Source organism: Palaemon carinicauda, chromosome 8 (genome assembly GCF_036898095.1).
Source record: "Palaemon carinicauda isolate YSFRI2023 chromosome 8, ASM3689809v2, whole genome shotgun sequence".
NCBI classification, from domain to species: domain Eukaryota; kingdom Metazoa; phylum Arthropoda; class Malacostraca; order Decapoda; family Palaemonidae; genus Palaemon; species Palaemon carinicauda.
Genome location: NC_090732.1, coordinates 57234569 through 57247068, shown reverse-complemented (window position 1 = coordinate 57247068; position 12500 = coordinate 57234569). Strand labels below are relative to the sequence as shown.

At 35.7% G+C, this 12500-nt stretch overlaps 1 protein-coding gene across 8 annotated transcripts in view; it reads left to right on the top strand.

The window, feature by feature from the left end:
* The window catches only part of LOC137645738 (muscle calcium channel subunit alpha-1-like), a 1524573-nt gene that overhangs the window by 1339430 nt on the left and 172643 nt on the right, over positions 1-12500 (top strand). For 7 of the 8 annotated variants that reach the window (XM_068378633.1, XM_068378634.1, XM_068378628.1 and 4 more), the window contains one exon: positions 2358-2496. In XM_068378633.1, coding sequence (XP_068234734.1) covers positions 2358-2496 — 139 coding nt within the window. Of the gene's footprint in view, positions 1-1843; positions 1980-2357; positions 2497-12500 lie in introns of all 8 variants that reach the window. The other variant, XM_068378636.1, reaches the window with a different exon arrangement.

Below are 12500 nucleotides of genomic sequence, written 5' to 3'. Positions count from 1 at the left end.
AGTTTGCTTCTCATGGCTATTATTTTTATCGGTCAATATTTCCTAGAGTTTAACCCTTATTTTCTACTCCCTGCTCGGGTGATCTTAGTGGCATTTTATCTTTTTTCCTTGGCTCTTCAACTAGTTAAGCTTTTCTGACCGAATGTATATAATTTCTCATCTATGGCGCTTTATAGAAAGGATCATATGTAATACCCGAATTGTTCTTTTATGACAGAAATATACGATTTTCTTAACATTTGCTGCAAGAATTCCCTTTCTGGTCACAATTTTCGATTTTTCAACCTGCTTTCTTTTGTAATTGAGTATACTGCAAGCCTTTTCACAATGTCCAAAATTTACCAATAGTGATTTCGCAAAATCTTACAAAATTATTGATGTTGAAACATTTCATTGTATTAGTAAAGTTTTATCAATGTATGTAATTTTATTGATATAAGAGAGCATTTTGTATATCAAGTCGGTGGCATACGTCCTTAGTTAACTAGATGGCAATAAATTATAAGTTGTGACTAGGTACTTAATTCATCGATGATTTCTTTGAGAAACTGGGTAATCCTGTCTAAACACATAGACCTCGATTGTTCATTACATGATAATAACCCCAGGAGAATTGAAGACTACCGATTGCAATCTATTTTTCAGAGCGTCTACATCATGAAACCATTATATCAAGAAGTTAGTGAGTCAGCTGTAACTAGCCATAAAACATTTCGGTGTTCTTGCAGTCGTTGAGACTTGAAATAACATTAGGGTTTCCCTTATTTTTATACAAGCTCATAAAATCACTCCGGTGAACTTTATTTTTATCTACGATTTATTACACCACAGACCAATACTAAAACCCTTTACCACGGAAATGGGTATTTTTTCAGCATATTTAATGAAGCCTCGGATATGAATTGCGTACTTTTCTATGAGGCTCAGAATCCAAGGATTTTTTTTAATAATAATAATGTTTTCAGAGGTATATTGCTTTGTAATCATTCATAAAAATATAAATGTCTCTGGTACTTACAAGTCATCTCTCTCGAATCGCTGAAATTGTGCTCTACTTATTTAGTCATTTCAAGACTTGTGTATACGTTACTTGTTTGGCAGTACTTCAAATTACATCTATCTAAAATTATGCACGTAGAGGGCAGATAACGCTTTCCGAGAGAAATGACGAAACAAGTTTTATAATCTTGTCCTTGTTTGGATCTCGCCTTTTTCAGCTTTATAAACCGTTGTTTCTGTTTGAGAACCCCGCAAGATCTTCACTTGACAGTGTAATTATCATCATTACTTTTAGATGACCTTTAGAATGCGTTTAAAATTACTAATGTTATGTAAAGATAAAGTTTATCTAATTTTGTATAGTTAGAAAATAAAAAACGTTACCATAATATCTGTCTTGTTCAGAGTTACTCATATTCTCAACCTGTAATAACTCAAAGTCATAAATCTATATAACAGCACCCATATGTTTTTTACTCTCTTTCTTCTGCCTGTTTACATTTCTATCGAATTATCTTTAAAATACTCTTTATTTCACTTTTCTGTATAACAAACTTATCATCATAACCAGGAAATTAATATATACTAGCTCTCCTATTCTGCTTTATTTTTTATGAAGGATTCTTCGATTTATTCTTTTCATTATATGTTCTCTATATCAACGTATTCCCTATCACATTTCTGACAATCCTTCCTCATAACCTACAGTATATTCCTTGATCATCCCTTCGTCTCCCTATTTTTTCCCTGGCTAACCAATAACGTTGGCAGTTCCCCCTAGCTAATCGTGGTTAGGGTACTTCCTATACCTGTCCTTACCTCCTTGGCTGCTGATGTGTTACAGACGAAGAAGGAGAGGAGGATGGTGATGATCGTCCTGTAGGAGCGCGTCCCCGCCGTGTATCACAAGATAGTACTGCCAGGAAAATCAAGCCATTGCCCCCGTTCTCCAGCTTTTTTATTTTCTCACACACCAACAGGTATGTTTGCGTGCTGCAGGCACTGGGCACATACACCCAAGCATAAATTCATCACTCTCAACATTATCCTCTAAGCAATGGGCGTTGCTAATGAAAGTCAGACCATTTTTTGAGGTGGTATTTCTCATATTTTCTCTGGTGGTTTTTGTATTAATCCAGTTAAGATAATAATGTTGGGAAAAATTTTGGAATACCCCCTCAAGGAATAACTCTGACTGTCGTAGCTTAGAAAGCGAGGTTCGCCGTCGTGTTTGGTGATGGGGTTTGACCTGTCACCTTTAAGGAACAATCCAAGTTCCATCTTCTTGTGTACCATGTACAGGCTTCTGCTGTCTGAATTAATCCTTAAAGGTCGCATTTTCGTCGTTCTTTTTCTAGAAGGGGAGTACGAAGACATTGAGGGTGAGGCTGGGGAAATGGTTCAAGGCCGAAGATCTCCCCAAAACGAAAGCAGTGCTACTAAACTTCAGCCCATTCCAAAATACACCTCTTTCTTCATTTTTACTCATACGAACAGGTGATCTTAGACCCCTATCTCCTCTAAACTACTGCTACTTCTGTAACTACTGTATTATCTACCATATACTGCGTGTGCTGAAATGATGGGTGTTTCGTGTGGTAAACAATATACAGTTTTTGAGGATGGAGATTTATACCAACAGCATTGCACCTCATGTTCTGTGTGTGGATACTATTCAAAACATTGTATGCTTTTGTAAAAACTTTGCATTTAATTCAAGGAAAACTGCTTGCGCTCATGAAAACTCTTTCCAGTGTTTCTGGTCAAGACTGCATCTTGTTAAGAAAATTTTCCTGAGTATTTTTGGAAACAGGATTTTTCAAATCAGCTATCAAAAAGAATGACTTATCTCCTGAATTTCATAATTATCTGTCATACACAAACGGCAAATATTTTCAATAGGACTAAAGTCGAAGAATATCGTTCCAGCTATCCGAGCGTGAGATTTGTGCCCAATTTCCGAAAATTAGTGTCCGAAGTTCTGTTTATCAGTATTTTTTACTTTTTCTTTTTTTAAACGATGCCTCATACATTGATAACTGTGGGTTGTACATTACAAGTGAGGAATTGCTAAAATTTCCTGAATTCTGAAATTATTATTTTGGAGCCTTGGTCAGAATTGAACAATCCTGTTCTCATATACTATCCTTTTATGTTTATAATGAAAGAAAGTTTTGTAGATAGTTTCCAAGTCAGTGGCTGAATATTTTCTTTCAGGTAAATTGATATCTTTTCATTGTATACAGATTTTAGAATATGTAAAGCTTTTTGTCCTGTAATGGAGCTTGGAGAAGTTGGTTGCTTAGATATGATGCATTTTGGAATCTGTTCGAGGGATGTTCTCATTATGAAATAGCTTTGCTCTGAAAATAACTGTTACTGAAGAGTATTGAGGCGTTTTTTCTAAAAACAATTAAATATTTTAAAAATTATTTGAAAGTATATATAGCGATTGTATGAGCTTACCTGCGTTATTAATGTAAATTTAATGTAAATATCGATAGATTTATGCCCGATCTCAAAACTCTCCATATAGGCTAAAAGTATCCACACACAGGTGAGCATAGGTGAGCACTCAAGAATAAAGAAAAGTATGTTGCCAAGAAAGATTTGTGGCTTGATAACAAGGAAATTGAAGAATTTATTAATGTATCTTATTTCATGGAAATCATTGTTAGAATGTTGATTTACTTTTAATGTTTTTGGTCTATTCGAAGGGATGTCATGGTATGGAAATGCATTGGTTGGTCTATTATATTTTTATCTGCTACTTACGATATCTTGTCAATTTTAGGTGTTAAAATGTAGGTGATTGAATTTCTATATATACCACTGATAAATTCCCTAAATTGAACTTTTCTTTTGTCTTTGATGTGTAAAGCAACCGATTATTTTTGCTTTACCTTTTATCCAGATCAAAGTAGGTAAAGATTATAGACGTCACTTCGAGTACTAACTTGATTATCGTGTGACTTTTGTAATATGGTAACTATTGTATTAAATACTAGGTACTAGCATACAGCATAGTTATTTGAATAATACTTTTCATGACATTAAACAGCCTATAGTAAATATATTTATTTCTATTTAACCGACAAATTATAACGAGAAAATTAATTGCGGAAATTATTCCATAAATTTTATCAAAAATTTGTGAAATACAAACTTCAAGTAACACAATTAATGAGGAACACTTGAGAAGTCTTAAAACAAGGTAACTTCAAAAATGGATAGAAAGAAAATATCAACCAATGCTTTTATAATGGAGCAGATAACTGTAACTTTCTTTCATTTCCTGAAACAAGCACCAAATTTGGCACACATATTCCTTGATGATTATTCTTTTGATAAAACCGTTCGCCACCAAAAAATTCAAGATGGCGTCCATTGTTTTCAAAGTAGATGCAATTGAATATACAGAAGTGGTGTACTTCACAATAAAACTGCAAAAAGGTGTCCTACTTGAATGATCTTGGTGTCTAATTTAAAATTTTTCACTATATAGAATCCGAATTTCGAACTGTATACCTACTAATTACCTTCCTTGTACCATATTATCAGTTCAGAATCACAATTAGAGTAGAAAGTGCCCATATCATAGGCAGTATCAGTCCGATATATTGGTTGTACATGTAGGCAGTAAGCCTACACTTGTCTGCCACATATTGTCTTGCTGTCTGAACGAGTATACCTGCAACACTTCTTAATGTTGCATCTGCTGCGGCACAATGCCGTGCAGTCAAACTAAAGCAGTATATAGTATTTTATTCAACCACAGCATTTGGACTTGCATTCACACTTGGTCAGCTACCAGCAACTCTGTACTGTGTGTGAGCTTTGTCCAAACGATCTGCCATATATCTCCTTTCTTGGTTCAAGCACACTACACAGTCTACGTTTCTGGTTGTCATACTGTTGACTGACTCCAGATGCAGTCTGCTTGGTAGGCAGCACGCTTCACATGGTGCTTCAGCGGTACACGTGTGGAGGAATGGTGTCGTAAGGCCTCTGCTTCTGAGTAAGCAAGGCCAACCTCGCATAATACACACCTTCAGCTGTACTGGATCTGTTCTTCATCGTGACTACAAACCTCTCCAAGGTCTTCAGGTCTTCTTCATTCACAAACGGTGGGTAGCCTACTAGCTGGGTTTGCTGAACACAGCGGGAACATCATCATAAAATCCTATGTTTGCCAAGCACTCTTTTTGCTTTTGACACAGAATGTTGGAATGACATCGCAGCCAGAGAAGGCATGGAAGAAGAACATCCCTTTGCTCTTTTCTGCATAAGTACAACAAAAGTCATGTACTGGAACCCATCTCAGGTTCTGTCCTTGGCCAAAGCAACTGCTCCAAACTTAGCTCCTGGAGTGTCTGCAGAACACTGACTGCAATGCGACAACATTTGTGTCACTGGCTTTGACCATGATGACTTTGTTTCTTGCTTCTGCTACATGCTTGGCATGCACAAAGGTCCACGTATCAGCTTTTTCATGACTGGAAAGTACCATTCAAGCCAGATTGATGGTATGACTATTGACAGCATCTTCTTCGTCAGTTACAATGCCCACATTTGGTGTGACCACACATGTGATTTTATCAGCCAGAAATTTGAACAGCTTGGTTTTGTTGTAATTTTCTCTCAGGAATTTTCACCAATTTGAGGTAATTTTACCCACCCTATCACCCTACATCTCACACTGCATCCTCACTTTGATCTAGTCTCAGCATTCAGACTAGATGACTTTTATTCATCAAAATCAATGCCTTTTCTCTTGTACTTGGTAGAGTATGCTTGTATTGTTGGAAGGGTATTGGGCAATGTACTTTTTAAATGTCTGAACTCCATGGGGGCATACTGTTCACCAATGCTGCACCATCAATAATTGATGGTGCCGGCTTCTGGCTCTGCTTCAGGGGTAGTAACTTGGCTCTCAAGGAGGGTAATGAGATGAGATTTCTGACAGGTGTGGAGCATTCCACCATCACTGGCCTTCAGGATGTGACTGGTTCTCATTACGGAAGAACTCCTTCAAGTCACACTCTTTGCTTTGGCAAGATATGAATAACTTGGAGAACAGTTGACAGTCTGCCTTCAGTGCATTCTGCTTTGGAGAGTCAACAGACCCTAGTACCTATTTAAAAAGGTCAACCCTGTTCTTCTTGAATGGTTCATAGAAGGTCCCTTCATAAACTACTAGACACAGACCATGCCTTTCTGAAGCTCTTACATTATTATGGAATTCTTCTTAAATATGGCAGGACAGGATTAGAAATGACACAACAAGAGTGATTAGTCGAGTGCCTTATGTGGATGAGATCATGGTGAGGGGTAGATGGAAATGGTTTGATCATGCTCTTCGCACTTCCCAAGAGAGATTTGCTCACCAAACTTTCAACTTGGCTCCAAAAGGCACTAAAAGAAGTGGAAGACCCAGGCCTACATGGCTGAGGTCTATGAACCGTGAAGTAGGAGATGATGACTGGAGAAGTATTGATTTAAAAGTTCAAGATAGAGACAACTGGAGAAATGTAACCAAGGCCTTTTGTGTCAATAGGCGTAGGAGATGAGGATGATGATGATAATGATGATGATGATGATGATGATTATTATTATTATTATCAGCGAAAGGTAAGCTACAACCCAAGATGGGAAAACAGGATGCTATAATTATTAAAATAATTCTTTCATATATATATACTAAAAGAACTTAAAAAGAAAAAAAAGAAGAGGGAGAGAAATATGATAGAAAAGTGTGCATGAGTGTACCCTCAATCAAAGGAACTCTACCAAAAGGCAGTGGAAAACCACAGCACAAAGGCTATGGCACTATCAAGGACTAGAGAACAATTGTTTGATTTTGGAGTGTCCCTTCTACTACAAGACATGCTTAACATAGCTAAAATGTCTCTTCTACCCTTACCAAGTGGAAAGTAGCCACTGTACAATTCCAGTGCAGAAGTTAACCACTTGAGCAAACAAGACTGGTTTGGTAATTTTAGTGTCATCAGGTGTATCAGGACAGAGAATAATGTGGACTAAATAAGCCATACTATTGAGTGTATATGTAAGCAAAGGAAAAATGAGTCGCAACCAGAGAGAGGGTTGCAATGTAGTACTGTTTGACAAGTCAAAGAACCCAATAGGGAATCTCCAGCAGTAGTATATCAACAGGTGGCTGGTGCCCAGGCCAGCCTACATCCCTTCCCTGCTTGGGAGCTTCCAAATCAAGTATTTGTGACAGCAGTTTTTCCGGAAGTCATGTGCCGTTAACAACAGGTACATCAGCTCCCAGGCACTAGGCTTACAATTTTACTATAGCTACAAGTTGAGAGACTGCAGGTCCCTCGCCAGATCTGGTGGTCTCCACTAGATATATGGATAGCTCTGAGAATACTTGTGGGTGAGCATCCTCTTCAGGTACATGTTCCTGCTTCAGTCTCATTGTGGCAGTGAGGTACAGGTCTGTCAAGCATGCAAAACAATATTTTTGAGTTCCTGTGTACTAGCATCTCCACCACTAAGTCTTACAATAAGTTTTCTGTCATTTAAAGTTTCAGCACATTCGTGAAGTCTGCTATTGAAGTTCATCATCATTAGTTCAGAGGATGGGCTTTTTTGTCACATATGAAAAACAGTTTGCCATCAAGGATGGTTCTGCATAGCTAAGTCTGGCTTTCTAATTGGTGACCACGCTCTTCTCTTCTTTTCTGACTTTCTTCAGCTTCGGGTTTTTAAACATAAGTATATCTATTTGATGATACTACACTTTTGTTCCTCATCAGAATTTATTCAATGCCACCACCATCATCAAATTTGGCTAGATCCAGAACAAAAAGAATCTCACTAATTGTGTGACAGAGGGACATCTTAGTCACAATTTTAGTGTATCCATCATGTTCCTTGTGATTGTTGTGCATGTGGTGACTTGAGCTCTTCACTCTTCGTCTTCTTACAAAGACAACACTTGCTCTAATCAGTCCAGAATTTAGACAACCCTGGATCTGTGTTTACTATCTAGGTAAATGGTATTCAAGATCTGGAAGTATGATGATTATCTGTCTTTAGTGAATCAAAGCCGAGGGTTTTTCCTTTTGATACCTTAATCACAATCATGCACAAAAATTTCGGGATACAACTAGCTTCATGACCTGCACCTAGCCCAATCATTCACGCAGTATTTTCTAGGTCCTGTGCCATCTGTACACCATTCAGGTAACTACATTAAAAGCAATGTAAAGCACCATTACCCTATGCTTGGCTCCCCAGTGCTGGTGTGCATTGTCAATCTAGGCATTGCTGTCTATCTAAATATCTATGTTAAACTGCATGTCATCTACAGTGGCTAACTGATGAAAGACTGTTTAGGATAAGAAACTAATCATTTAGGTACACTAAATAATTATTCAGCTGATACTGAATTCCATGCTGAGGTTCGCAACAGCGTTAATATCCATTGCGCCCTGGTTGAGTATTGACATCCTCTCTGTTGGTACACAGAAGCGAATGAGTAAGTACATGTTTTGAAATTTGGATTCTCAATGGGGGAAATGTATGGTTTGTCACCAAGATCATTCAACTAAAACAAGTCTTTGCTGTTTAACTGCAAAATGCACATTTCTGTATATTCAATGGTGTCCATTTTGAAAAATGACCATCATTTTTATTTTTTAGAGGTAAAGGGTATTATCAAAAGAGTGATCCCCTAGCAGTATATGTACCAATTTTGGTGCTTATTTCCAGAAATGAGAGATTATCCTGAAAATATTATGTTATCTGCTCCACTATTAGATATGACAGGAGAAAGACCAAATACTAATATATTAATAGGATATAGTTATCATCCATTATTTCTTGTCTTGGTCTAGAAGTATTCGTGGGTGCTGCCAATTGTATTCATTGGGCATTGTGCCAATGTCGTAGATTAGTTATTCTGCCTTCAGTGTGGACTCCACCCAGTAGGCTATTCCATCTTCATATTTTTCCCCAAAAGAAAATTTGCATAGCATCCTCTGCTATGGTGATATTATTTTTGATAAAATTTGACTTATGATAATATGTGTAAAAACTTAAAAATATATAGAATTTATCTATTCTTTATTACTATGTGCCAAAAGGGCTCACTTTGTATCCATAGCAGATCTCATAGTGAGGTCTATGTAATTTAATTTTGGAAGAATTTATCATGATCTGTGCACACAACTGATTTTCCAAAATAACACTGATCTTCTTCAGCTGTTCTTTTTGGAAAATAGATCCACTGACTCACCAGATGCGGGATGAAATATTTTAAAATAATCAAACAAAATCTCACTTGAGGGGATTGGTCTGATTCACTTTACTTTAGACTGCAAAGAATAACTTTGACTTTAATATATGATTGATTTAGAATGGCATAGCTAGAAGTGCTCTTAATGTAGTTGCCTTTTACCAGGGTCTTGTACCCCTAAGTTCAGTGAACCAGACTCAATATCTTACTCTGCATTGTGACGGCAGGCTTTTCATCTTATAATAATGGGTTAATTTAGGACATGTTTTGGGGAACACCTCTATTTTGCCTGCCTTTCATGATTACTAGAGTTTAACTTGTAATTTTTGGTTATGTAGCAAATTATAACGACTTGTTATGTTGTGAGAAGACAAAGAATTTTTTTATTTATTTTCTTACTATTACAGATAATGGCTACTATTTTCACCTACATTAACATAACGTAGTTGCTAAGCTCTTCATCTATTTTCCTAAGATTCCGGGTATCTGAGCCATTTAATCACTATACACCAGTGATAAAGTTTTGTGGATCCACATTTGATATTTTCATCTGAATGAATATGAGAAGCCCAAAATACCGGTAAATATAGACAGTAGATCATATCAGAACAATTTTATGAGTACATGCCTTGTAGGTTTTAAATATGTTCTAAATATCATGGTAGTTGTAAATTCAGAGTCCAAATTTATCTAGAGGCCTTAACTATAACTAATTTACTACCTCCTGCATATACATTTATGCACCACGGCCTAATGCAATAGTTGGTTTAATCATAAGCATTTATTTTTTTCTAACCTTCCCAAAATGTTTTAAAGAAAATCAATGCAGACATATTCATAAGAAACTGAAAAAAGCATTACCTCTATTCTTTATAGTAGGAATATCTGTTTATATTTATGTATATAGAGTATAAAAAAGTCTCCAAAAATTACATTGTTCCTTATCAGTTCTGAGATGGAGGGTGATTTTTACATCACAACCAAAAGCATGGATCTTTGTCTCTGTTTACTTATGTTAAGGCGTTAGTAATGGTAGAAGACAGCCCAAAAAAGTGTGTGCGTGTTGTTCTACCTCCAATTTGCATCTCAGATTTCTGCTAAAATTTCATTTGATAAAATAATAGATGAATTATTCAACTATATGGACAACTAAGTTGGTAAGAATCTTGTTGTAACGGGAGTAACTATAGATATAAAACATTTCCTATTCGTATTTGCTTTGCCTTCAGAAAGTTTCGTCTAAATATACATACGATTGTTAACACCATGGAACAAGTGCCACCTTAAGTCTCAATTACATTTCAGACACCGGCCTCAGTAAGCTTGGAGAAAGGAAATCATTAAATAAATTTTCGAATTCATGGCCTGAGCTGTTGAATGTTTGACAGGGAATTTGTCACTATAATAGAAAACCCCATAGTAAACTAAGGCTCTAGAGATTCAGGGGATTGTCCAACCTTCTTCAGAGTATAAAGTAAGATATTTGTATAAGCACGAGTGGAGTATATAGGACACTTCATCTATAGTTAATGTGAGATTTGGAAACTATGTACACCAAAGACAGGGAAGAACTAGGAAGAAGAGAAACATGAGTAATTTAAGTCCTCCCCAAAGGTAAAACTCAGTTGTTGTTAATGGTTCCAGTGTATCCACTCAAATTATGCTTCCCATTTACAAGGTAAAACTTTGTAAAGGTAGAATTTTTCTATGATTATTAATTCATTTGTAATGAAAGGCTTTTTTTTTATTGCTAATGTTGATACTTCCATAAAACACGAGGAGGAAGTTTTGAGTCCAATGAAGTTCACCAACATTCACAATTAAGAGGGAAATGCAAGCTGCAAGTCAGCTCTATTATTGTGAACTTACATGTTTTTTCTACCATCCTACTGCCTTTTTACTGTTATTTTTCACATTCACTTGATTCTGAAAACAAATTCTTATTTACCGATTTTTTTAAAAGATTAAAGGCTAGTGTTGACCATTTACTTTTGCGCGTGTATAAAGTGCTTTTGAGTCTTGATAAATTTGCTATTTATCAAAGATTTTTTTAAATACTGTATGTTAAACACTAACAAATTTTAGGAGGTTATTACCAGAGGACATATATTGTCACTGATTCAATGTCCTCCCAATTTGCCTGTAAAAATAGTGGAATATTATTCTCTTTTTTTTTTTTACTTTAGAACTCTAACTTTTTCTTGTAATCTTTCTTCTGGTATGGGAAAGGGTTTTTTATTAGTTTTCATCAGACATACTAGAGATACTTTATGATTCATTACAAATGATCAATACATTTCAGCAGCATTAGTCTGTCTTTACAGTAGACTAGTAAACTGTTGTAGTAATTGGTATATTGTTCTTTAAAACCAAAAAGGCATTTGATGAGCAAACCATGTCTACACGTGTAAACATTTCTATGGTCTTTGTGTATATATATATGTTGTATTAGTTTCATAACAGGTGAAAATATCAGAATGATTATATGTGGGACCTAAAATTTCATATCAGATGAGAATATCAAATAGATTATATTTAGGACCCAAGAAAATAAAATCTTATGGAATGAAAGTCATCATTTATTGACTCTTAAATAGACTACTTTTATTTAAGAAGTATCTTAGAATAGATTTGAATTGATGTAGAAAATTCTTTGTCTTCATTTTAGAGCCTTTGTCAAGAAGACTTTGAAAATCCTTATTTTGTTCGCTTTGCAAAGGATTTTCACCGGAAAGAGTGGTATACCCTCCAGATTGTACATTAAAACAACATAGTAGTTGTTTGAATTATTAATAGCGCCATCACACACATCAAAAGGTTGCATTGGAGTATATAATGTAGTCTTTGAGTTGTTTGGCTTTGATATCCTTAGTGGATAAGTATCTTAACTGAATATTTACTATAGATTGGCATTATAGATTACGTTTATTCGAGACATTTGTACATAAAATTCAAAGAAGTGAGAATCTTTTCTCCAATTTTTGTGAAGAAACGTGTAGAACTAAGGTACTCACTTTTTACTTTACTGTTATTAATAGTAATATCATCCGTTTACCTTCATAAAAACACCCTATTTAGTTGCTATGCCAAATATATTGAATATTCACGAATGCCTTATGGTATTTTTTTTTTTTTTAGCTATTAAGGAGATCATAAGCTGAATTGTCTCTCACCTAGAGTAGAAAATGGTGTTGTCACACTTGTGCTTGCTGTAGTTGTAAAAGTGATTTAA